The sequence below is a fragment of the Rhipicephalus sanguineus genome, chromosome 4, assembly GCF_013339695.2.
Source record: "Rhipicephalus sanguineus isolate Rsan-2018 chromosome 4, BIME_Rsan_1.4, whole genome shotgun sequence".
Classification (NCBI taxonomy): Eukaryota; Metazoa; Arthropoda; class Arachnida; order Ixodida; family Ixodidae; genus Rhipicephalus; species Rhipicephalus sanguineus.
This window is the reverse complement of record NC_051179.1, coordinates 194886105-194913789: the sequence shown is the minus strand read 5'-3', so window position 1 is coordinate 194913789 and position 27685 is coordinate 194886105. Positions and strand designations below refer to the sequence as shown.

The window sequence follows — 27685 nt, the reverse complement described above, 5'->3', positions numbered from 1 at the left end:
CAGCGGCTCCACAGCCACCATACTCCTCCATAAAGAAAACGGCAAAATCCCAATAAAGAAGGGTGTAAGGCAGGGAGACACGATCTCCCCAATGCTCTTCACTGTGTGCTTACAGGAGGTTTTCGGGGCCTTAGATTGGAAAGAGTTAGGTATACGAGTTAATGGAGAATACCTTAGTAACCTGCGATTCGCTGATGACATTGATGAGTAACTCAGGAGACGAATGGCAACTCATGATTACTGAATTGGACATGGAAAGCAGAACGGTAGGTCTGAAAATTATTATGTAGAGAACTAAGGTAATGTTCAACAGTCTCGGAAGAGAACAGCGCTTTGCGATAGGTAGCAAGGCACTGGAATTTGTAAAAAAAAAAATCGTCTACTTAGGACAGATAGTAACCGTGGAGCCAAACCATGAGACTGAAGAAGGAAGATTAGTCAGCCTTAATCACTTTTATGTCTTCTTTGATTTCTTTCTGTCCTTCCAAAAGCTTTTGTAGCACATCCTCTACCTTAGGATTGGGATTTTGTTCTACATTGCCACAGAGCAGCAGTAACATCGACAAGCATGTAATGGCAGGATCAACACGTGTTTTGGGGCATTACCCAAACCTATTAACCTGGAAATACAGGACAGGCAGTAAAGCTTTCGTTTGGGCTAGTTGGTGCAATCTTGAACACATATTTGGGTTGCGCAAATAAACATGGACGAAGGGTAGTGCACAGGACAGGCACAAACTTCAACTGCGAAACGGAAGGCCAAAGCGGCACAATATGAATAGACATCAGCCTGACACGTGCTCATAAATCACAACAAAAAATCAACAAAAGAAAGGCAACAAAAAAGGATACTGTACGTATAAAAACTGCAGTGAAAACGCCAAATAAACAGTTGATAGTGAAAAGAAATCAAACAATGATCAGCAAAGGCATGTGCACAGACTGCAAGGTGTCAGACCTTTGGAAGCCTGAAAATAGTTACCAACAATAGCTTAAACCTTGCTATCAAAACAACATCATTGTGGGCGGTAACGAACACTAAATAATCGTCTACATATCTGAGTACTCGCACCACTCCTAGCGAAGAAATAGAAGCACCAAGTGTACGATCTACAGAGGCTAGAAAAATGCCGCTGAGCACCGGTGCGACCAAGGCCCTTATACAAATCTCTTTTTTTTTTTTTTTTTTTTTGACAAAATATTTTCCATCACGACATATGGCGGTGGAGTTCAGGTAAAAGTCCAGAAGCTCAAAGAAATGTTCAGTTGTCACACCTGCCTCATTCCGAAAAGCAACCTCACCGTTGTGTTCTGACATTCACACACGAGAAGCCAGTTAACGGTAGTTTACAATTCCTTGACTTGCGTCTATTTTTTACGCGTAACCACGTCTGTTGGATGTATACACCAAGAACTACCAAGGTATTGCTGTCGTATGAAAGTGCACATTCCAAGGTCACAAAAAACGCAGTTGTGTCCTTATGTTGTCGATCGGCACTGGAAAAATCATGCCACCATAAGGTCGAGAAAGCCTTGCACTCCAGGAGGGACGCATGCTCAGTGCTGGCTACCCATCAAATGTGATCCTCCTGTCAACGGCTGCTTCAGAGCATGAACGGTAATGGAAAATGGAGCCAGGTTGTGACGGAAAGAAAACCAGTGCACGTAATGCCCTACATACAACGCGTGTCACATAATGTGAAAAAAGGTTGCCAACCGTTACGGGGTTAGAACGGTTTTTCCGGCTCCGTGCAAGTTGGCAAAAGTTTGTGCAATGATGCACAAAAGTAGGCGCATGCCCTGTCGTAAGCGCCACGTTGATCCCTCCATTGAGTGTATAACAGCTGTGGTTTACAAAGTCCCCCTGTCCTGTGGACATTGCTACATAGGACAGACAGGGCGCTGCTTTAACGAAAGGGCGAGGGAGCTCAGACTAGCCATTCGTTCCCGCACGGGTGGCCTCCTGGATTTGCACTGTAGGCGGTGTGAATGTTCGCCGAACTTAAGGGATACACTAATCCTCTACAAGTGTAACGGCAAGATGGAAAGGGAAATAATGGAAGCCTTCGCTGACTTTGCTTCCTAAGGAGCTGCAATTTTTAGATAGTTTTGTGTAATGAAACCTAGTCGTTTTGTTGGACAGTGAGTTTATTCCAGCTTGCAGTCAGTGCACATGCCTTTGCTGATCATTGTTTGATTTCTTTTCACTATCAACTGTTTATTTGGCGTTTTCACTGCAATTTTTATAAGTACAGTATCCTTTTTTGTTGCCTTTTTTGTTGATTTTTTGTTGTCATTTATGAGCACGTGTCAGGCTGATGTCTATTCATATTGTGCCGCTTTGGCCTTCCGTTTCACAGTTGAAGTTTGCGCCCGTCCTGTGCACTACCCTTCGTCCATGTTTTTTCGCGCAACCCAAATATGTGTTCAGGACAGGCAGTTTAGTTGGCTTCATAGGCGTGCGCATGAGGAAGGTTAGGGGGGGGGGGGCACTGCGATGAACCTTTGCTCCCCTCCGAAGGGGAACCCTGTGCACACCTATGGTTGGCTTCATCGTAACAGATTCGCCGTGCCCACGAAAGTCCTCGGTGCCGACTGCTCTTAAAGGGACACTAATGGCAAATAACAATTTATGTCAGAGTAAAAGCTCAGTGTATGACAACGTCTAAAACGGCAATATTATCAACAGCAATGCCCTACTTACCGAGAAATTAAGCTAAATGTATCACATGATGAGCGCCACGAGTGGGACATTTTGGAAGTGAGCCCGATGACGTGTGAGAGTCTGAATACAATTAATCGCTTGTAATCAAACTAGCTGCAATAAAAAAAGAACCTTCCGTGCATCAAGAGACGTAATAAAATGCTGCTTGTTCGTTTCTGTTTGATTCATGGAAAAAAGAACCTCTTTGGCGTTGCCATGGGGAATGGCGCGCGTGGTTCAAAAGTTTTGTTTTCGCCGAACTGCGCTTCGCCTGGCACCCTGCTTTGCTCACGCGGTCGCGTCTCAGTGGTAGTTTCGGTATCGCGTACTGCCGCGTGTGTTTTGCACGCTCGTGAAAGTAGCTCTGACAGAAAGTTCGACAAAATACCGCATGCATGTGATGTTGCTGGATGCCCGAATGGTGCATGTCGCCGCGCAGGAAAGGCGGGCAACGTTGGGCACGGCAACAGTGACGTGCGAAATACCGCTTTCAGGCGGGTGATTTGAAGTGCGCTAAAGCGATGCGGAACACTAAAACGTGATTTTAATTCGAAATAAGCACTTCCTTGGCATAAAAGTAGCACTACGAGGTTTCTGGACCACTATTTCAACAATCAACGTCATTGCCTTTAGTGTCCCTTTAAGTAGCCTGCGCGCTCCGTTGTCATTGTGAGGGTGGAGGTCGTCGCCGTTCCATATACATGCGCTGGTGCATAGTCGATGACGTTCGTAGAACGCCGCACAGCATGTTGCAAGCAACGATGGTCAGATGTTTTGATGGCCAGGCTCACGTCTAGGGTGTTCGTGAATTCAGTTGCATAGCACAGCAAAACCTGAAAATACAGGACGGGCAGTTTACTTGGCTTCGTCCTAACAGATTCCCCGATGTTGGGCGCCCAAATACTTTTTTCTGTTGCGATAACAATTATATAGACAGTCTCGGTGGGTCTTTACCTTCGCCGTCATGCTTTGTATATAGTCCGAATCGATAACGTCACCTCGCGCATCGTACATCCTGCGCGCAAGCAAAAGCATGCAAACGCTGGGGATGTTGTGTCTCAGCACAAAGGCCACAATGTCGCCGACTTTCCAACAAAGAGGGATCCTGAAAAACAGCGGGGAAGTGGCGCACCTCGATGCTGTCATCGCCTTCGGAGCGGTGGAGAATCCGGCTAATGCCGTGGCATGCTGTCAGGGTGTTCTGTGAATACGTGGTGTAGTTCTGTATTCTTTGTCGCGCGTGCGGTGCGTTAGCGCCCGATATGGTGTTTTTGTTATCGCCGCGTGTCAAGTAACAACCATGATTAGTTGTAGAAGCGGTAGCAGTAGATGTAACGAGCTTGAGTTATCTTGCAAGCGATCGCGATCGTTCAGGAAGCGGATGTCTTCTACAAGGCTGGTATCTTGCAAGCCATCCCGATCGGCGAGAAAAAAGACTGCGACGCTTGTTGGTTGTTATCGGAGAGCTCACTCGCTCTGATCCCTAGCTTCAGAGATGCTATTTAGGACTCCATGAAGAATAGAATAAATTTCCAGGCGAGAGCGAGCGTTATTAACGGGCCCAACCACAGCAAATAAGTGAAAGCCTTTTTCTTTTTTCTTTCCGGGGAGGGCACTGCTGAAACCAGTTTTAGGCAGTCGACCGATATTTTTTAGGGCTGCAGCTCGCAATTACCAGGCACACCACTGCTGATGTGGATGTTTTGCTACAAAGCCGAATTACAAAACTTCTCGGAGCCAAGGCATAGCGGCGACCGAAATTCGCGACACCGGCCCGGGTCCCACGTGCTCGATTCGGCGCGCGATGTCGGAAAACAGTAACGTGTCCACCACAATCGGATGCGCCGTAATTCAGGCTGTTGCCGTGCTTTCATGCGATCTTAGCCCGCAGCTATAGTGCGTTTTTTTTTTTTTTTTTTTTGCGATAGCAATCATATAGACACTGCAGCCGAATTTTTGCCTTCGCCATGATGTTCCTCATCAACTCCAAATCGCGATTACATCACCCCGCGCGTCGTATGCTCCATGTGCGAGTGAAAGTGCGCGAGCGCTGCCGACGAACGGGGCTTTAGCAAAGATGAAACAGCCGACCATCATCTCCGCGCGATGGGCACATGGAGATGGGAGCCGGAGGGTTGGGGAGGGGGGGGGGGGGAGCTGCGTGAGTGCGACAGGAAGTGCGTACTTTATACCAGCCGGTGTGGTCACGTGCCGCGGTATCTTTAGAGGGGATCAGCTGACGGCTCATGCCTTTGTAGGTGTTGTGCTCTAATTGCAAAACTTCCGTTGAAGCCATAGCAGTGGCGGATCCAAAGGGGGGAGGGGGCGGTAGCAGCGATCGCCCCCCCCCCCCAAAGCCAGCCCCCGCCCCCTCCCTTCAGTGCCTGTTGTCCATCTCCTTTGTTAGGCTGCCTGTTGAGTTTGCCCCCTTTGTCAGGTTGCTTTGCCTACCATTGCCCAAAGGGGTAAAGAGAATCTCGTCCCTGCTCTCTACCTCTCTCCTCATCGTTCTGCTCTTTCCTGCTTCCCTATGCACATTTCCAATGAAGGCTTCTTAGGCGCCGCCATAATCCCCTCTGGGCTGTGTTAAATATGCGTGACCCACCCAAATGCGCTGCTGATGTGGTGGCTTCAGCCTTTGTACCCCGCCCCCTCAAAGTAGGCACCTGTATCAGCCCCTTAGCCATAGATAGGACACTTCTCTTAGTGCAGCGGCTGCGTTTCCTGAAGGAGTGAGCTGCTAGCCTATATTCGTATAAAATTCCTCTTCGTTGCTATCGGATTCACTATTTCGCTCTCGCGGTGAAACTGTTTTTTTTTTTTTTTCTAACGTGCGACGGTTTTCGATGTTGCGCGTTCGTGGAGAGTAAATGGTTCGGCTGAGCAACATGATAGCAAAGGCGTCACACTGCTCTGGGCATCGCGCGAGGATTTGACAACCCGCAGCAGCAGAGTAAGCTCAATTCCACAGTGCGTTAAACCTGCATTTATTTCGTCTGTACAGGTGACACTCTGGCAAGGCATCTGTGATTGCTGCACCTTAGGCTCAACCAAATTGATTCTTTTTCACGCAATAAAATAAAAATATTTTTTCATGTTGCCGTATTAGTCGAGCATTCTTGTGGCATTCTCAGTTTAATATTAATCCTTTGGTAACTATGCCTTGCATGAAAGGCCGAATTTCAGTTCAACGAAGTTTCGATATAACGAAGTAAGTTGCCGCTTTTACCAACTTCGCTATATTGAAATTTTACTGTTTTCTGTACTATTCAAATGGGATTAAGTCGTTTTTATTTTTTACCGTGCGTACTAGAGAGCATAGGCGTGCGCAAGGTTGCCCATCAGGGGGGGGGGGCAAAGGCCAATCGCAGCGCGCCCCCCACCCTACTAAGTCAATGTATGGGACAGATTTCGCCCCCCCCCCCTCTTAGGTGACTAAGGGTAAATGTACGGGGCTGACTTTGCGCCCTTCCTCTTAGGTGATTAGGGGGGGCGGCCGCCCCCCCCCCTGCCCCCCCTGTGCGCACGCCTATGCTAGAGAGTGACATCTTCAAGCAACATGGTCTCTACCCAAGCCTGGCAAAACCCCCGGTCTCGAGACTCTTAGACCCATCTCCCTAACCTCGTGTATAGGGAAGGTAATGGAGCACGCCATCCTCAACTGCGTCAACAACTACCTCGAGTCTACGGAAGCATACCCGCACACCATCATAGGCTTCCGGGCACACCTGTCGACGCAGGATGCGATGCTCCAGCTCAAGCATCAGGTTCTCGATAACAGGTCTCGCAACACTAAGGCGATCCTGGGCCTAGACCTGGAGAGTGCTTTTGACAGTGTCAGCCATTCCGCCATTCTGAGACAGATATCCGAGCTCGATCTCGGTGAGAGGATTTATAACTATGTTAGAGATTTCCTCACTGGAAGGAAAGCCATCCTTCTAGCGTGCGATATAGCAAGCGAAGAACAGGAGCTCGGCAGCAGAGGGACCCCGCAGGGCTCGGTAATCTCTCCGATGCTCTTCAATTTGATCATGATTGGCCTTGCCAAAAGGCTCCAAACAGTTAGCAAGGTCAATCACACAATATATGCGGATGACATCACCATCTGGTCCTTTAAGGGTAGCGACGGACAGATCGACACGGCCCTGCAGGATGCCATTGAGGTAGTCGAGGAGTATCTGGCAGGCACCGGTCTTCGATGTTCTCCCAAAAAGTCAGAACTCTTGCTGTACCGGCCTACCCTAGGGGCAGGCCTCCCAAGAGTTTCTTTAAAACAAGAGAAAACGAAGAGATCCAATTACAGACCAAAGACGGGGGCACCATCCCTATTGTCAATCGCATCCGAGTCCTTGGAATGATTATCGAATCCAACTGGGTGAATGGTGAAACTATAAAGAGACTCAATCACAAGATCACGAACGCCGTCAGACTTCTCAACAGGTCACAAATAGAAGAGGTGCACTGAAGGAGGACAGCCTGATCAGGCTGATCCACTCCTTTGTCATTTGTCACATCGCATATGTAGCGTCTATGCACAATTGGTATAAAGGCGAAAAGAATAAGATTAACACTATCATCCGCAGGGAATACAAAATCGCCCTCGGCCTACCGGAATCCACCAGCACTGAGAGGTTACTCCAACTGGGGATCCATAACACATTGGACGAGATAGCGGAAGCGCAAAGAATTTCACACCTCGAAAGGCTCACCATCACCAGCACGGGAAGGCATATATTACAAGAGTTGGGCATCACGTATCACCGACAGCACGGTGACAAGGCGGACATACCTAAGGGGATAAGAGAGAAGATACAAGTCACCCCGGTGCCGAGAAACATGAACCCGATTTACAACCCAGGTCGCAGAAAAACCAGAGCTACACTTCTGCTGAAAGCATACTGCACCGATAAGAACGCGCGTTTCACTGACGCCGCGCGCTATCCGGACGGACGAGGGTTCGCTATCGTCGTGATCAACACAGAGAAAACGACAACGCACGCAGCTAGTGTCAAGACCCGACACCCGGCGGTAGCTGAAGAAATGACCATTGCTCTGGCCATAACTGACGCTGACACTCAAAGTGTACTCAGTGACTCGCGCACAGCTGTACCGAATTTCGCTAAGGGTAGGATTTCGATCGAAGCCCTTCGTATACTTGCGAATGCCGGCCATGTTTCTCAGGCTACCTTGATCTGGTTTCCCGCCCATATGGGCGAAGTCTGCCCGCACTTCCCCAACCTTAACGAGGCAGTGCCCTCCACCGCACGCGACGCAACAACCCGTGCGGGAGGAGCTGGCCTTGTCGAAGAGTTCGCGGACCGGGATCGACTTACGGGATACAACGAACTGACCAAGACCTACTTGGCCCGGCGATGCTACCCTCCGCCTCGTGGCAATCTATGCAGAGCTCAAGCGGTCACCTGGAGACAGCTGCAAACTAACACTTATCCTAATCCACTGCTATATCACCGAATATACCCCGATATCTATAACACCAGCATCTGTAAGGTCTGCCAGACAGACACAGCTACGCTTAAGCATATGCTCTGGGAATGCGAGGCTAAAGCCAAACGTATTAATCCCGATGCTCTCTCGGCGAGGTGGGAAGCCGCTCTGCGCAGCTCCAAGCTCGCTGACCAACTCTGGGCAGTCCAGCAGGCCCGTGAAGCGGCGGAGAGGCAAGGCCTTGACGTCCCGACATGGGAGACCTGAGCCCGGGCCGTTAATCTGCCGGACAAACAATAAAGTTCTTCCATTCATTCACTCAGGGAATTTCAGCAAAAACACTAAGGGAAAACCTGGAAAACTCAGGGAATTTAGAAATGTCAACTCGGTAAACACCCTGATCACCTATGGCAGCGGCACTGGACAATAGGCAACAAAAGGTGCACACCAACCTGAAAAACAGACGAAAGCTGTCAGCCTGCGTCCGTGAGCCGCTGCCAAAGGTGATTTGACGGCACCACCCCCGGTGGTGCCATCAAATTTGTGGCTTGCGCATTCTTTGTTGCAAACATTTCTTATTGCTCTAGGAAGCATGATACATGCTCCTGGATTCATGTATTCTCGCTAAATAATTTAATATCTTCTTTATTTTTTGTGAGCGACTTTCGGTTTTGGTTTCAGGGCGCCGAGTGCGACGCTGACGTCACTGTGTAGGAGGCTTGAACACGTGGGCCCACAATAAGAGCAGACGATGCAGCACGCAGTGCTGCATTGTCTGCTCTTGCACACACATGCGAGCAACCGTCCGGATCCTTCCAAGACTCGCTAAATTTCTCTAATGGAGAATATTAGCGTTTCTGCAACAGCAATTCTGTGCTTGCCTGGTTCATATTAGCGCCACCAGGTGGTGCTAATATGAACCAGGCCTGGAAAACCTGGTTCAGGGTGCGGAATTCAGGGTGCGGAATGGGATGGAAAATAGAGGTTTGTACGGATGAGAAGACAGAGGGAGCTGACGCCAAGTGTAAGCAATGCGAGTTAGAGGCGAAAATGGAAATAATGATGGCTGCCCAGAATAAGCTCATGGTAAGAATCGCCGAGCTGGAGATTGCGTTGGCGACAGAGCGGGAAAAAACGATGGCTATGGGGGAAAGGCTTAAGTCAGCCGAGGAGGGGTTAGCGAAGGTAGTCATGGTGAACAAAGAAGCAAGCGACAGCGGGAACAGCGGGGCATCGACCCCCACAGTGGTAGACTCGAAGGGGGAAACAGGTTTGGAAAAGACAGGTGCAAGGGTCACAGGACCCAGCTTCCGCGAAGTAGTTTTGGGAAGGGGAGGGGACAAAGCAGCAGTGGCACGCGCTAGTAACCGAGGCAGTGGCCAGGTGCGGGACGGTCCAGCAGAAGAGTCGGAGCACGCGATAATCGCCGGGGACTCGAATTTAGTTAGATGCGAAGAAGCAGTCAAGGAAAGGGTGAGAGGCGACAAACGAGTTTTAATAGGGAAGTTCCCGGGACATAGGCTGGGATCAGTGATGAGACAAGCTAGCGCAAAACTCGCAACTAAGGCTAATGGACGTAACCTCGTGATAATCGCGGGAGGTCTAAACGACGTCTTGAATGAAGAATCAGGCGAACTAGCGACCACATTGGCGAAAGGGGTCGAGGACATGCGCGCCATTTCCTCTCAGGTGCAGATAGTGGTATGCACAATACCGGAAGTACCAGTGAGAAATATCAACTTGCAAAGAGCGGTTGTCGACGCAAACAAAGAGATATGGCGAATTAGTCGAGAGAAGGGCTTCGAGGTAGTGGATATAAACAGGGAGGTGCACAGGTGGGGCGGTTTCCAAAGAGACAGAATTCACTTCGATAAGAGGCTTGGTCATGAGGTGGGCTGGCGACTGGCAGGACGCGCAGTAGCTTTTTTGGGGGGCACGCGGGCCCTTCGGTGCCCACGGTAGCTTCTAATGAGGAAAACAACCAGGGGGACTCTTTGACAGGCAGTATAGCGAAAAACCAGAGAAAAAGTAAAAGAAGGGAGAAGGCGCGTGTTGCAATTAGTTACATAAACATGCAGGGTGGCAGAAAAAAGGCAAAATGGTTAGAGATTGAGGAGCAGTTAAGCAAGGAACAGATAGGTGTTTATGCGGTTACAGAAACACACCTTAGAGACTTGGAAGAGCCACCACATATTGACAATTATATTTGGGAAGGAAGTAACAGGATCACCTCAGAAAGGAGAGGTGGGGGTGTTGGAATGCTAATTCATAGCAGAACAAAATTGAATAGAGTGAAACAAACGTGTTCAGAGCACATGTGGGTTTCGGGCACAGTAGGTGGAAAGAAAACGTGGCTAGGTGTAGCTTACTTGTGGACAGGCAATAACTGCAGAGAAAAGAATCTGGAGATAGTGAAATGCATAAGCACCGATATTAAAGAATTTGGTCATGATGCCGAAATAATCCTTCTAGGGGACATGAACGCTCACATTCATGACCTTGACGGATATTCAGACACCAATGGCAAGTTATTGCTAGATCTCTGCGAGCAACGTAGTCTTGAGATAGTTAACGTGGGGCCTAAGTGTGAAGGGCAGATCACGTGGGAAGTCGGAAACCGGCAATCGAGCATTGATTATTGTCTCATGACAGAAGGAATATATGACAAACTTAGAGAGATGAGAATAGACGAGGAAGGCATTAACAGCTTGGGTAGTGATCATAAACGCATAATATTACAAATGGGATATAAAACTGAAAATAAGAACATAGAATCAAAGTTTGGCAGCTTGTATCTAAATGACAAACAAATAACAAATATAGCCGCAAGAGTCGAGGAAAAAGTAGACGAACTACCAGGCAAAGACTGGAAGTATAGTGAGCTGCTACATGTAATCACGAAAGAAATGGAAAAAGAGAAGAAAACTATTTGTTGGAAAGGAAAGAGAAAGCCAAAAAGTTGGTGGAACAAAGAAATCCGGGAGGCGATCGAGAAGCGACGTGAGGCATCACGGGAGCACAGAAAAGCAATAAAGGAGAAGCGGCCACAGGACGAAGTCAACCAAATATGGGAAATATATTTAGAGCAAAAATCCATTGTGCAGAAATTAGTCGAGGCAAAAATTAAAGGTGAAAGTGAACGCTGGATGACAGAGATTCGCGAAAAGAAGAAGGCCGCGCCTAGGATATTTTGGAGCCACCTAAAAGCACTGGGTAGGAAGTCTGTCACAATGCAACAACATATGGTAGATGAAGGAGGAAATCAATTGGAAGGGTATGAAGCGCTAGGTTACATCCGAAAGATAACAGCTGATTCGTTTAAAAAGGTCGCCCAGGGGATTCCCCCAGTGAGTAAAAGTACGCAAAGGAGTGCAACTGACGAAGATGTAGTACTAGAGAATTTCAATTGGAAGAAGGCCGAAGGAAAAATTCCTAAGCGCACTACTCCGGGCTTAGATGGGGTTCCCGTCAGCCTCATTAACGAACTCGGACATAAAACTAAAGAAGCACTGCTGAAAGCCGTAGAAAAGTGCTTACAGGAGAGGGAAATACCAGACAGTTGGCGAAAAAGTAGAATGAACTTAATCTATAAAGGCAAGGGAGAAAAGGATAACATTCGCTCGTATAGACCGCTAACCATTACATCGGTGCTATACAGGTTGGCGATGCAGGCAGTAAAATTAAAAATAGAAGCGTGGGTAGAACAAAATGATATTTTGGGAGAACTTCAGAATGGATTTCGAATTGACAGGCGGTTAGACGATAATCTGTTTGTTCTTACCCAGTGTATAGAAATATCGAAAATAGAAAACAGGCCCTTATACGTAGCTTATCTAGATATTACCGGGGCGTATGACAACGTTAATCAGGAAATTTTGTGGGATATACTGAAAGAAGTGGGCATAGGTGACGACTGTATACAGCTTTTGAGGGAAATATACCGGGAAAATACAGTTTGTATAGAATGGGAAGGAATAAGTAGCAAGGACAGCGTTGAAATTAGCAAGGGGCTGAGACAGGGATGTCCTTTGTCCCCGCTGTTATTCATGCTGTACATGGTGAGGATGGAAAAAGCGCTAGAAGGTAGCAACATTGGATTTAATTTGTCACACAAGCAGGTCGGCACGATGGTTGAGCAGAAGCTTCCAGGTCTATTTTATGCTGATGATATTGTCTTATTTGCGGACAGTCAAGATGATATACAGCGACTGGCAGATATATGCGGAAGGGAATGTGAGGCTCTAGGACTAGGATTTAGTGCAACAAAATGTGGATTGATGGTATTCAATGATCACGAGGACCATGCGGTCTTTATACAGGGCCAAAAAATACCGAGGGTAAGCGAGTACAAGTACCTCGGAGTATGGGTAAATGAGGGGGATAGATATATGGAGGTACAAGAGAAAGCATCGGTAGCAAAGGGAAAGAGGAATGCTGCAATTATGAAGCACAGAGCTTTATGGGGATACAATAGGTACGAGGTGCTTCGAGGTCTGTGGAAGGGTGTGATGGTCCCGGGGCTTACATTTGGGAACTCAGTGGTGTGCATGAAGTCAGAGGTACAATCAGGAATGGATGTAAATCAAAGGACGGTGGGCCGCCTCGCGTTGGGCGCTCACGGGAAGACGACAAATGAGGCTGTAAAGGGTGATATGGGATGGACAGGCTTTGAAGTGAGGGAAGCTCAGAGCAAAATGAGATTCGAAGAGAGGCTGAGGAAAATGAAGAACAGTAGATGGGCAGAGAAGGTTTTCAGGTATTTGTATAGAAAAAGCGTTGACACGCAGTGGAGAAAAAGAACTAGGAGGCTCACCAGTAAATATACGGCTAGCAGTGCGGGCGATATGGCAACAAGGAGCATTAAGCGGAAGGTCAGAGAGGCGGAGAGGACTTATTGGATGGCAGCGATGGAAAAGAAGCCGGCTCTGAGTAACTACCGAAAGGGAAAAAACGAAATAAGGAGGGAAAGGTTTTACGATAATTCAAGGGGAAGCGCTTTACTGTTTGAAGCAAGGTCGGGCTGCCTTAGAACGCGTAGTTATAAAGCGAGATTCAGTAACGAAGAAGAACAATGTACATGCTGCGGGGGAACTAAGGAAACGATGGAACATGTACTGATTGAATGTGGCGATATTCACCCAGGTATACGTGTGGGCACGAGTCTACATGAAGCCTTGGGTTTTAGGGACAACAATGGAAAGCTGAACACGTCCGCGATAGAAATAAGTAAGAGACGGTTAGAGTATTGGTGGCAGAAAAGTAGAGATAAAGAACAAAAATAAATAATGGGGGAAAAATAAGGTCATTCTGCCTTAAGCGGCAGAGAGATGGACCGTGAATATATATTTTTTTGGTATAATAACATAGATTTAATCAATGTAGATAAGGTATTAGGCCAACATGAAACAAGGAAGTTTTTTTTTTTTTTTCTTCGAGCTTGGTGGCAGACATGTCACCGCCCCGTTTTAAAGGGGACGCTCATAGCATCCATCCATCCATCCATCCTCCAGGCAGAAAAGTAGAGATAAAGAACAAAAATAAATAATGGGGGGAAAAATAGGGTCATTCTGCCTTAAGAGGCAGAGACATAGACCGTGAATTTATAGTTTTTTGGTATAATAACATAGATTTAATCAATGTAAATAAGGTATTAGGCCAGCATAAAACAACGAAGCTTTTTTTTTTTTCCTTCGAGCCTGGTGGCAGACATGTCACCGCCCCGTTACAAAGGGGACGCTCATAGCATCCATCCATCCATCCTCCCACGTTTACGCCAACCGGGTGTACGGAAGCAAAGTGTGCGAACCGACTAATGTCGCCTTCGCAGCTACGCATGACGATGCAAAGCACTTTGAGAAATGCGGGCAACTTCGGCTACTTCGTCAACAAGCTCAGAAAAAATTAGAGTAGTTCGCAGCCAATGCTCCCTTGGCTTGCCTGGTGCAGCGGAGCCGTGGTCCCTTGGGGTCGTCGCTCATTACACGTCATACTAATGTGGTCTGACGTCACTCAAACTTTCCTTACGCTTCATACACAGTGACGTCTGGGCCATTCGCGCTAGCTATCGGTCTCGCTAGCTATGGGCTCACGGCGTGGCGGCAAAGTAAGTCTAGGGCACCAGCAGGGCGTCTGTTGTGCACTGATGCTGGCTGCCGGTGGCGAACGCTGTATAACGAGAGCGATCAGCCGATTCCAGACGCTGCGATCACGGCGGGCCGGCAAAGGAAGTCCAGGGCAGTAGCAGGGCGTCCGTTGTGCACTGATCTGGCTGCCGATGGCGAACGGTGTATAACGGCAACCATAAGCCTATTCCAGACGCTGCGATCACAGCGTGGCGGCAAAGCAAGTCTAGGGCAGTAGCAGGGCGTCTCCTGTGCACTGATGCTGGCTGCCGGGGGCGAACGGTGTATAACAGCAGCGATAAGCCTACTGCAGACGCTGCGATCACGGCGTGGCGGCAAAGCAAGTCTAGGGCAGTAGCAGGGCGTCTCCTGTGCACTGATGCTGGCTGCCGGGGGCGAACGGTGTATAACAGCAGCGATAAGCCTACTGCAGACGCTGCGATCACGGCGTGGCGGCAAAGCAAGTCTAGGGCAGTAGCAGGGCGTCTCCTGTGCACTGATGCTGGCTGCCGGGGGCGAACGGTGTATAACAGCAGCGATAAGCCTACTGCAGACGCTGCGATCACGGCGTGGCGGCAAAGCAAGTCTAGGGCAGTAGCAGGGCGTCTGTTGTGCACTGATACTGGCCGCCGGTGGCGACGACGCGGATATGTTTGACTGTGATTTGCCCTCAGCAATTGTGCCTTAACTCTTTCGCTACTGTTGATGAGTATAGACGTCATGAGATTTTGTAACAGAATGACCGATGACGACTCTACTCGTCATCAACAAAAATTGGTGCCACACGGAACCAGTGAAAACTACTCGTCATGCTTGTGTTTCTTGACGCTAGATAAGATCAAAAAAAAAAAAAAAACGGCAGCAAGGGGAAGATGGAAGCTTGCGATGAAATAATCCGTAAACAAGGGGTGGGTGCTCGAGCCTACGTTTCGACAAGTGGTCTTCTTCATGGCTGCAACTGATTTCCTTAGCGCTCGTGTGTATATGCTTCGTGCCCTCTCCACCACAAGGGAGAAGGGGAGGGCAACTGCCAAAGTGGGGGTGGGGGAGAGGCCGCTTTGACGAACTGAATGAGTCAGAAGCAAGGGGAAAAAAAGAAGAAAAAGAAGAAACGGGGGGGGGGGGGAGTTTACGTTTCGCAGAATAATGGTTGTCAATGGAAGCACGTGGCACTTAACAATAGTAGGTTTGAAATTCTTAGAAGAAGGGTTTAAGTCTCATTGGTTTTCGTTGTGTATGTACCATACCGAATGGATTCAAGAGCCCCCTTAGCAACGTTAATGCCTGCTGGCTGGAGCGTATTGAACATATGCATAAGGTATGACTCGGTATATTTTCTGTCCCTTGAGGGCCGGAAGTTTGAAGTATGCAAAGTTTGAGATCACCAAAGTTGTGACCTGCTACATTAAATGATGTGCCACTCCATTGGGCAACTTCTTCGCCGTGTCCGCGCGATGCCCGTTTAGTCTAACGTTAAAAGAGCACTAACACAAAAATTTTGCACCTTTTTTTTATTATTGCGATAGCAATTATATGGACAGTCTCGGCTGGATTTTGCCGTCGCCGTCGCCGTCATGCACCGTATATGTATAAGTATGTATATATATATAAAAGCCCCAAAGAAAAATAATTCAGAAAAATGCTTCCGAAGCGCGGAATCGAACCAGGGACCTCTTGCTCCGCAGCGAGTGGCGCTAGCCACTACGCCACGGAACGCAGGTCCTCCGAATAGCTAACGGCGAGCGTTATATACACACCCTTTGCCGCTGGACGGACTCAGAGATGGCCGGCGCTCATAAGCGTTTCTTCATTACCAGCGAGATGGCGCTAGGAGCGCGACGAGCGCATTTAAAAGTCGTCGGCGGGCTCGCTCGCTTCTTCTTATATTTGCGCAAGGAGAACCTTGGCCTTCCGCTGTCTGCTCGCGCGGTTTTCTCGTGGTGAGGGCAAGAGGGATGTTTCAAGCTTTAACCGTGATGTCCGCTCTCATGTTACGGAGCGCCGCTAAACGACGCCGCTAAACGAACAAACAGAAGATGAGCGCGAACTATCAAGTGTCACAGCTCGACACTTGAAGCACGCTAGTTTCTTTCGCTGCTTCGGCCGCCTTTGTAACAGGAGCGCTGTTCAAACTGAGAGTATCCATTGGCGAGCCTCACTTCGTATAGAATTAGTTTCTTGCTATCGCATTCATTGCTTCGCCCTTGCGGCGAAACTGTGATTTTTTTTTTGCAATAGATCTTATCACGGCTGCAAACCTCGTTTGCGCGAGTGCGCGACGGTTATTTATTTAGAGACGTTTTTAGAGCGCCCAGTCGCAGTTTCGGCTTCAAAGAGCACAAAGCTAGGCGCACTACTTCCGGAGGCCGGGTAAACACAGCTGGCCACGTGACCACGCAAAATTGTGACGTAGGCGACGCGCGAGAGCGGGTGCGGCGGGCGCCGCACTTACGGTTCGTCTGCTACGCCAGTTCGTCTGACGCGGGACGCTTCGAGCTGCTTGCTTTTATTTGATCCGCGTTTTTCACGCTAGAAGTGCGGACGTCGTCCGTGTTGTTGCCAGGCATGGTTCGAGCAGTCAATAGAGCGTTTTAGTCTGTCCGGCATTAAAAAAGGCGTCGTGTAAAACCAAATAAAGTGTCCCCAAGGTGGCACTAGGTCAAGTGGCGCTAGCTATGGAGGATTAGAAACAACTAACAAACGCGTAATCTATGTCCTCCGAGCATTCGGAAGCGCCCATTTCGACTCGCTAAGCCTACAGCATCGATTATTTGACCATGGCTCTCAATAACGGCGCCGAATCGGGACGAATACATTGCTGTCGAACCTTAAGGACATGAATCTAAAGCTAATGGAAGCATCAGTGCGGAGCTTACACGCTACAGAGCGCACGGCGGCCACTTGATAGATTCGAAGTGGACGACAACCGCTTTTGGCAGTGCGACCATGTTTTTCGGAGGCGCGAATGCCTCGCCGGCGAAGCTTGCCGCTGTGTGAGCGCGCCATAACATCTGCCAAATGGCACGACGAGCGAACAGTGGAAGGGAGCACAACCAGCACACGCAAAGCCGCAGGCACGGAGGAAGAAATGGCAGGTAGCATAAGCGCACGGGCACAACCAGCCGACACAAACTCGTGACGTAGGTTTGTTTACATATCCACCGCGTTGATGTTGGCGTCGCGAGACGCTCGCATCTCGCTCAGTCGCGCGGCATGCACTTTAAAATTGATTTTAAATATGTTCTAGGCTATATTGGCCCTTGATATTTCGTAGACGTTGTGTATGGCTCCACATACATCTATTTCACTCATTATCTCGCCTTCGAAATTTTGTGTCAGTGCTCCTTTAACAGACTGTCCCGTTTCGCCAGTGTACCGTTTTTGACAGTATGAACATTCGATCATGTAGGTTACATTTGAATTAGTGCACGTAAAACTAGATTTTATATATAATATCCTCCGTAAGTATTACCCAATACTGGCAAGCAACGAGCGCCTTAGGAAAGCGTTTCCCGAAGTACCAAAGGTCGTGCATCGCCACAATAGGAATCTTAAGGACATGTTAGTGCATGCAAAAGTAAACCCTCATTCTACTGCCCACATAACACCTTGTTCTCGTCCAAGGTGTAAGACTTGTAAACACCTTCAAGATGACGTTATAGTTAAAAGCACCGGAAGTGATTACGTCCATCATATAAAATCTAGTTTTACCTGCACTAGTTCAAATGTAATCTACGTGATCGAATGTTCATATTGTGAAAAACGGTACATTAGCGAAAGGAGACAGCCTGTTAATGTTAGATTAAACCGGCATCGCGTGGACACGGCGAAGAAGTTGCAAAGCAGGGGCACAGCATTTTAATGGGTGATTCCACGTAAGATCGAACAAACGATGGCTGGTCGACCTCTTAAATTTATTTCAAAATTTTATATATTATTGCCTGATGAGTGGAAAGAAGAGATCCGCAATTTGTTTTGCCGCCAAAAATTTTTTCGAAGCACAGGAAATCAATAATGACGGAGAGGTGGAGTGGAGCGCTCATCCGCTCTGCTGTTTTGGCCAACTTTCGTTATGAATTGCACAAAATATAATAAAGCCAGGTAGCCGAAATTTCTTTAAACTAAATATATGCTTGTTTTTGCTTCTGCTTAGGTATTTTTAGTTTTTATGTGTAGTGTAGATGTTTTTATAAAAAACCTCAAAATTGGCGCAGGAAACCTTATTTTCTTTACTTTGAAGGTCTTTATCTCAAAAAAGCCTTGCAGCAGAGCGACAAAAATTCCGCATTACGTTCTTCGCATACTTATCTACCAAACTGCCGAATCTTAGACTTATATAACTTTTCAGTAAAGAGATACGATCGGGCTGTTCAAGAGAACACCGAAGAATGTAAACTTTGGACGACAAAAAAAAACATTTTTTACATTTCTTAAACTTTGTCCACTTATTCTCCTCCACATCCGCTTTTACAATCATTAAAAAGATATTGCATAATTTCGTTGCACTAATAGTTACGGCCCCTCCAATGAGACCCTTAGGCAAGGACTGGCAATTCCGACTTCTTGCCCAGGAAGTGTATAAAATGCAGGCAGGATTGGATTTGTTTTTATTAAATTGCCAGCAGTGCCGAAAAAGGTGTCGACGGCACTGAAGACTAATTTTGAAATTATTTGGTCACTGCAGCGACCACGAACGCGCGGCTACCAAGCAGGCGCGCGCACACCCGAGATGCTCGTTGTAAGAGACGGCGCAGTGAGAACTCCTTTTCGCGTCCTCAGACCGATTGAGTTCCAAACAGCAACACCTCTCGGGTGACTTGAACGCATGTGCACTGGAGCTTCGCTATTCTGTCCGCCCTCTGTTCGCATCGCAGCTAAGCGCAGATAACACGGCGGAGATGGAAGCAAGATGAAAACTCTATAAGAGAGCTATGAGGCTATGAGCGCTCGCTTTACGCACGCTGCTGCCAGAGAAACTGCGCTGCGCCAGTTGTGATCAGTGGAAAGCATGAACGTGGCGCTTCAGTGGCAAAGCAAAATATGAATGTCAATGGAAAGAAAAGCAAACCTATCGGTAACCGGTTGCGCTTGCCTATCTTAGGTGTCGGCAGCAGACGGCCTGAACTGGCCGCGCGTTCGGTCCACTGTTCACACAACCTTTCGAAGCACAAGAAGCTTAATTATTGCAAAGAAGCCAAAATTTCTCAGAGTTACCGACATCAATGCTTTGAAGGAACGTTTAACACCCGAAAGATCAGTGACTGTCAGTGAGACGGACTACTTCTGCTACGCGTGCTTTTGCTACGACGGCAATGAAAGAGCTTCACGGAACGCGCAGTTGAACGATGACATTCTTATGCCCCCTGAAAAAGAAATCGACGTCATTAACCAGATCACTGCGACTACCGGCGTGTCCTCTTTGAAACCTCCTGGCACAGTTAGAAGTCGGTTCAGGCCAGCCTACATCAAGAGAAAACAAACTGAGGTGCAGGAGGTGGTAGCCGAAAATGTTCGCTGCAAGATACTGTGTGCCTAAAGTGAAAGGGACACTAAAGAGCAAAACGATTTTTCTCATATTAGTAAAGCACTCTTTCACAATGCCAAAAACACCACGCTTGCTGCAAGAAGACGCTTAGTAAAGCGAGAAAACGAGCAAAAAGAAAATGCGGGTGGTGACGCCACCTAGAAGTTTCCGCGCCATTCGCCGTGACGTCACATATTTTGACGGCGCCTACTAGGGACTAAGTAGTTCCTAATCGATAAAAATGAAGTGCATTGTCCTCTGAGGGGTCCATAGACTTAACATGCCAAGTTTAGGATAATCTTGTTGAGCCAATGGCGCCAAAATACGATAAATACACTTTGAAATCCGTGACATCACGCGGGGAGATTTCAGAGCGAAATTTAAAAATGAAACTGAACTTGATTTCCTCCTCTATTAATAAACCTATCATACCGAAATTAACGACATTAGACTTCTCAGAGCACAATTTATCGATATAAACCAATTCATTGTTCCTCTTTAGTGTCCCTTTAAGGTGATGCATCGGGAAATTCAGCTGAAGGAAAGTGCTGATTCTGAGCGCATTGGACCGAAAGCTCTCGGCAAGTTCATGCAGCAAAAGACGGGACCCCAGTAACGCTGTCAACTTGACTCTCCTACCATCCACACTAGCTAAAAATTATATTAAGAAGCTTATTTCTTAAGCATGGAAGGATCGGATCTTTAGACCAGCATGGTGCGCTGAGCCTTGCCTATACCTGGCGACAACTTTCTGTGGCAGCACAGTCAAAGCTACGTGGGCGGAGCTTCTGCACATGTATTACTACGCCAAGTAGTCCGTTCGCGGGCGCATGCATGTGCGTTTCCATACGAGTATTCATGATGTTATTTGGGAATTTACGCAGATAGTTTATTCACAGATATAGTCGAAATCTACCACATGACTTGATATACTTAAGCATGCAGCACAAATACCTGAATCGTTGCTGAGGTCTTCTGCAAATCAAATTATATAACGCTAATGTGCTAGCGGTTTAAGTCCACGTGCAAAGCGAGCACCATTTAGTATTGTTTACATTTATTTTTGGGGAAAGCGATAGAATATTTCGTATTGCGAAGGAACGCAGGAATCAGCTTTATTAAAGCGGTCGGTTTTACTTTTCAAAGAAAAAAGAAAAGCCACGGCCCAGCAGTAACTGCGCAATTGGAAACCTTACGCAAAGGTAACAAGCCATTTTCTGAATTTCGGTGCACACATGGTCGACATCGTCGTTTTCCTACATTTGGAGACGCTATAACTTTCTGGAGACGCTCGCGTTATTTTGTTAGGGGACGCGAAGGCATCGAAAGGCAGCAGATATGTTGGCCACGACCACTCAGGAGCGGGCGTCTCACGTGTGCGATTATACAAACGGGTGACACGCGTTCCTTACTCCCGTGGTCAAGAATGCTTTTTTTTTTTTTTTGGAAATTGAAAATCACGCTGTCAGTCGCATAATAGTCATGAACGCGTCCGTTGCTGAGGCAAAGCTGTGCATGGGTGATTTTGTCACCGTAAATCGCTCTCATTCAAAACGCCAAAACGCCTCCCGCCGTAGACGCCGACGGGCACGGTGTTAGACGCAATGTACGGTGCGACTGTATCAGTAATAGTAGGCAACCGAAATACCGACCATGTATGCAACGCATTTTATGAAATGGGCCACTTATTTTACGTACTGTTTCCAATCGCAGTTTTGCTTTCAAGCTGCTCTTCTTGCTGAAGACTTGCAGGTCGCCGTCGTCAACGTCAAGGAAGCTATCGCGATGAGAGACCCACTTGCCATGGTGGTATCACTTGCACACTTCTTTCTCGGCGATAGTATGGGCAAATCAACAAAATAATTCACAACGCAACGCTGTCTTCGTTTCTTTCTGGTCGATGAACACAGATCACCTAACGAACACGCGCTTATGCTCACTTGCAAGCTTCGATGTGCACCTGTTGCAGCCGAGCGACGCCATCGTTGTTGAGTGGGGACGGAAAACGTGACACGGACACCAGAAAACCTGAAACTCGAAAGAGAAAAAATCGCAAATCCTTTACGGGATTATCATTCTTACTTTCAATGCAAGCAATCTTGAACGTAATACCTATTTCTTTTGTTTTTATGTTTTCTTTTATGCTACGTATTCTACAAAAGCTAGCGTTCGCGGACTACGTACAGAAGGGGAGTAAAAAAGTGCGTGGTTCGGTTGCGTAGCCTTGGCTGTGCTGCCACAGAAAGTTGTCGCCAGGTATAAGGGTCTCATTGGAGCGGTCGTAACTATTAGTGCAACGAAATTATGCAATATGTTTTTAATGATTGTGAAAGCTGATGTGGAGGGGAATAAGTGGACAAAGTTTAAAAATATAAAAAATGGGGTTTTTTTTTGTAATTGTCATCTGAAGTTTCCATTGTTCGGTGTTTTCTTGAAATTAGCCCGATCGTATCTCTTTACTGAAAAGTTATATAAATATAAGATTCGGCAGTTTGGTAGATAAGTATGCGAAGAACGTAATGCGGAATTTTCGTCGCTCTGCTACAAGGCTTTTTTGAGATGAAGACCTTCAAAGTAAATAAAATAAGGTTTCCTGGGCCAATTTTGAGGTTTTTTATAAAAACATCTACACTACAGATAAAAACTAAAAATACCTGAGCAGAAGTGAAAACATGCATATATTTAGTTAAATAAATTTCAGCTACCTAACTTTAATATATTTTGTGCAATTCATAACGAAAGTTGGCCAAAACAGCAGAATGGATGAGCGCTCCACTCCACCGCTCTGTCATTATTGATTTCCTGTGCTTCGAAAAATTTTTTGGCGGCAAAAGAAATTGCGGATCTCTTCTTTCCACTCATCAGGCAATAATATATAAAATTTTGGAATAAATTTAAGAGGTCGACCAGCCATCGTTTGTTCGATCTTACGTGGAATCATCCAGCCACGAATGTTACAGTGCCAAAGGAACGAGGACAAAGGAGAAACGAACACCACAGGACGAGCGCTGACTGCCAACTGAATGTTTATTGCATGAAAACCAGCCTATTTGTACAATCCGAGAGAAACATGCGCACATCAACCGCACGTAATGACGAGTCTAATCTATCTTTCGGGAAGCCTAATTCCTTCCGTGAAGTGAGGGTGCGCTAACACAATTGTCTGCTTCGTGATTGATCTAAAATGCCTCTAAAATTTCTCTTTCTTTCTTAGATTTTCCTCTGGCTATGTATTTTGTTTTTGCAAACATGAGAACGCATGTGCACTTCTTGCAATGGTCAACCAAATGGCTACCATATCTATTTTTTATGTTATTGCTGTGCTGACGAGCGCGATCATTAAAACACTGTCCAGTTTGACCAACATACACTTTTCCACAGCTCATGGGAATTCGATACACCACATTACTCGTGCAATCAGTGTAACGGGTTTTGTGATTAGTGGTGCACTTGTGGGGCCTGCTTTTTATTTCATGAGAACACTTATCGATGGCATTTTGCAAGGGGCATTGAAAAGCAAGTTCACATTGTGCCTGTTTGAAACTTTTTTAAGATTGTGCGACAACTTGTGCAGGTGCGGTACTACGTGCACTGGCCTCTTGTCTTCCCTCTTTTCTTTCTTGCCCGGTTCAGTTTTTGCACTCTGCAAGATTGTTTCGCAGACGGAAGTAGTCACAGATTGGGGAAACCCTGCTTCTCGTAAACGTGCTAGTTGATTCATCAGGCTACGTTCACATTCATGCTCATAAGACTTATTTAGTGCTCCCTTAATACATGTGGCGGCTATGCCCCTCTTGATCAACTTGGTATGCGCGCTGTCATACGGCAACAAGGTTTTCTTTGACCTAGGCTGATAGGCCCAGCATACATGCTTACTTGATGAAAAACAAATGTTGATGTCTAGAAACTGAATACGGTTACTCATCGCCAATTCATGCGTGAACTTGAGTCCTTTAGATGACTTTGTAAAAATGCCTAGTTTGTTATCGACTTGGTCTCTTAAAAGGTGGCGATCACTATTCTTTATAACAACTAAATAATCGTCTACGTACCTCAACACTTGTGTTACAGGCGTGTGTATCAACTTAGCTGCGATAACATTGTCAAGAGAAGCTAAAAAAAATCGCAGCATATCCACGGAGTGAATGATGATGAGTGGGCGAAGCTGCGGAGGTTCATCGGTAAACCGTGAATCTTCCGTGAATTCTGCCCAGTACATCATCACCGACGTGAGATCGGGCGCGTTTATACAGAAGGTTCAATGAGAGTTATGACGACTTGCAGCTCACTTTAATTTTACATGTACGCTGTGAATTTCATTGTTTAGAAAACCATTGCTTTAGAAAACATCTGGCGTCTTTCGTTAAGCAGCTGGCGTCTTTTCGTTTTGCTTTTAGAAAACATCTGGCGTCTTTCGTTGGTTTATTTCATCAATCAACGGCGTTTTGAACAAAATTTTTATTGTTTAATCACGCACAGGAGAAATCTCACCAGGCACTACCTTGGAGGTAAACAATGGCTGCTAATGGGAATGAGAGACAAAAGAAGTCGGCTTTTAGCTAACACTTACACTTCTACTTCTAACGTTTCCTACTGGAACATGCCAATGGCTGCTAATGGGGAATGAGAGACAGAAGAATTCGGCTTTTAGTTAACGCGCACGCTGTGAATTTTTTATTGTTCAACAACGCACAGGAGAAATCTCCCACCGGCACCACCTTGGAGGTCAAGATCTGGTACTAGCGTTACGACTGGTTACGCACTACGAGGGACGAACGGGTGCCGCTTTAAGGAGCTTCGCCCCTAATATGTCGCATAAAATAGGAGCTATGGCTGAACCAATAGATATTCCAGTTCGCTGAATATAAAAATGGCTGTCAAACTTAATTACTGTTGAATGAAGATAAAATTCTAAAAGCGTTAAAAAATTGTTGCTGCTAAGACCCACTGAATTCTGAAAATTCACTTCCCCAACATCCTCTATTCTTTCACGCATGGCTGACATAAGACCATCATGCGGCACAGAATAAAACAAGTCCTCTATATCTATAGAAAATGCAGTCCGAACAGTTTCTTGAGCTTCGTTAATCTGGAAAATGACTTCGTCGGAGCTTCTTACCAGGAAAGGGTCCATTATCGGCAGCTTCTTTAGATGAGTCTGTAGAAATTTCCCTAGGTGGCACTGCCAAGATGCCTTCTCGGACATGATTACCCTAAAAGGGTACTGAGGCTTGTGGGTCTTGCATGTGAAGAACATTTCCAGGAATTCAGAATCCACGGTGTTCACAAGCTGCCTCGTTGAGTTCAGCTGCATGTCCTTTGAAGTTCTTCAAAACGGCGTTCCTGGATTTTTCTTCCATTAACCTTTCAGGCAGAACAACAAAGCCACCTTTGTCGGCCTGTATCACTTGAAGCGCCTTTCAGGCAACTGATAGCACTTTTTATGGGCGCATTTCCTGATACCTTCCTCGGAGCATGCTTGAGGACACAGTCCACTGCCTCGCCGATGACTCGCTCGCGGTCTTGAACTTCCGCTCTATCTCTTATGCTCCTGCCCATGGCAAGAAGCTGCGGAGCAGTTAAGCGTGGCTCAAAACTGTACTTGGGACCTTTCTCTAAAATCTTCTTGATATGGTCTGGAATTTTCGCACATGTTTCTCTGGGATTGTATAAATAGGCTGGTTTTCATGCAATAAACATTCAGTTGGCAGTCAGCGCTCGTCCTGTGGTGTTCGTTTTTCCTTTGTCCTCGTTCCTTTCACGCTGTAACTTTCGTGGCTTAAAATAAGGAAATCAGTTGCAGCCTTGAAGAAGAGGCAAGTCCACTTGACGAAACGTCGGCTCGAGCACCCACCCCCTGTTTACGGATTTTTTCATTGACGCTAGCTAGCCACACTTGTCCACGTTGGGCCATTTGGGTCTTGGATTTCATTTTATTGCCATTTTTCATTGTACTGCCATGCGGTGAAGCCACCTTGGAGTATTTTTTTTTTAGAATTAGAATTAGAATCAGAATTTTATTATTAAATCTTGAGCGAAGTTACAAGCGTTTGGTATACAGGAGGAGGTCCCATAGTCTGTATCGGGACCTCCTGTACAAAATGAAATAAGGTAATATGCACATCATAGTAGCAACAGTAGCGAGATCAATCATTTAAGCAAAAAAAAACATAGCATTCACAGAATAATTATACATGTCATTACATAAACTAATACGCTTTTAAAATATCACAGCAAAACAAAAATGATGAGACAAAAGGCAAAGAAAAAAAACAATACAATAGTCAGATAATCTATGTCCAAAATACACTGAACAACTAAGCACACGTACCTTAAATGAAAGACACAGTTGCTCTATCGCTATTCAGAATGAAGTAAGTGCATTTTTAGTTCTTTCTTAAAATGATGTAATGGTCTTGTGGTTTTCATGATAAGCGGAAGAGTGTTCCAAAGGGAAATAGAGGTGAATGCTACAGTTTGCTTCCTATAATTAGTCCGAATTTTGGGTAAAAGAAAATTGTTCATCGCGAATCGAGTAGTGCTGTAGATCATGAGATTAGATGATGGGAAAATGGCCCTACCTAATGAACCCTACCTAATTGAAAGAATGGTACCGTTTTGTTAAGAAAAAAAGCGTTATAAATTGAGTGAAAAGATTTTCCAATAATTCTGGCACGTTTTTCTGCTTTCTTTTCCGTAGCAAAAGGGTTAATGCTGCTGCAGGTCATGTATAATAACGATGTAGGATAATTACTGCAGATTACATAAGTGAAAGGAAGTTAACCTCAGGAACGAAACAGCCAATACCTGCTTATCTAATTCAGTTATCATTATGAATAGCATTTGTCTATAAACCTGAGTTTGTTCACCCGCTAGCCTTAAAAAAGGTAATTTTTCTGTGACCGCACTCTTCCTCACTATCTGCTGATGCAGTGTTCATTTTCCAGTGTTGTGGGAACGCAGCTGTTTAAGGAATAAACAGGTAACCACTATTAAAGAGGTCACCTTTGGTGTAAACGAGTGCTGCTGTCGAAAGTAGATGAGTGCAAAGCCATATAAACTGTCTGATGCCGTTTGTAGCATTGCAGATATTCTTCACACTGTTAATTGTAATCGATCCCAAACAGACGAAGTCTGAGATGCATATATAACATTCTTGCTTGTAACAGGGGCTGTGCCAGCGGGTGGCGTGGGGAGGCAGCTTCCCCCCCCCCCCTCCGTCCTTTGCCCCCCCTTCCCTCCACAAGAGCAAGCATAAGTTCTCCGCCTTCCTGCCTCCCTGAAGGCACTCCTGGCGCCGCCTCTGGCTTATTGTAATGAGAAATGGTGTTCTGATGCTGTGTTGTGTTTTGGATGTGCCTCAAGTATGCCATGTACTGTGTGCAGCAGCATCCAGGAGCTGTGACAGGTGGCTGTGGGACCTGCTTTACTGGAATTGCATTCCTGTCGTTGAAGACGGGACCGATTGGCAGCGCGTAGCGGCGGTGGCGCGCCCTTTTGTGTGTCAATAAACTGGAGTGGGCCACCAGGACGGCCACACTCCCACTTTGTACTGCTGCATCTTCTTTCACCACACCTCCATAATTTATTTTACATTTATCACTTATACTCTCAACGCTGTCGGGGATCATGACAAAAAGGGCATGTAGACAGGTTTCATTTGCACATGGCATAATTTGCACTAGCAAGACTACACTAAACTGGGCATGATACTAGGCGAGAAAGTATGGTAATAAAGTTATGAATAACCAATTGGTAATAAAAGTATGTTGACAGTTAGCATAGGTAAACAGCACGGTGGGCAGAAATAGCGGCAGACAGACCAAAAGACATCCTTTTAAGCAAGCGCATTTGGAACCCCCTTGAAGGATGGGATGGGGCTCATTCGGC

At 46.5% G+C, this 27685-nt stretch overlaps 1 protein-coding gene across 4 annotated transcripts in view; it reads left to right on the top strand.

Moving 5' to 3' along the window:
• LOC119391006 (protein RER1) overlaps window positions 1-27347 on the top strand; it is a 111645-nt gene extending 84298 nt beyond the window's left edge. For 2 of the 4 annotated variants that reach the window (XM_049415017.1, XM_037658714.1), the window contains exon 7: window positions 27185-27347. In XM_049415017.1, the coding sequence (XP_049270974.1) occupies window positions 27185-27200 (16 nt within the window). In that variant the 3' untranslated portion in view covers window positions 27201-27347. Of the gene's footprint in view, window positions 1-27181 lie in introns of all 4 variants that reach the window. The other 2 variants (XM_037658712.1, XM_037658713.1) reach the window with 1 other exon arrangement.
• Window positions 27348-27685: the final 338 nt, after the last annotated feature.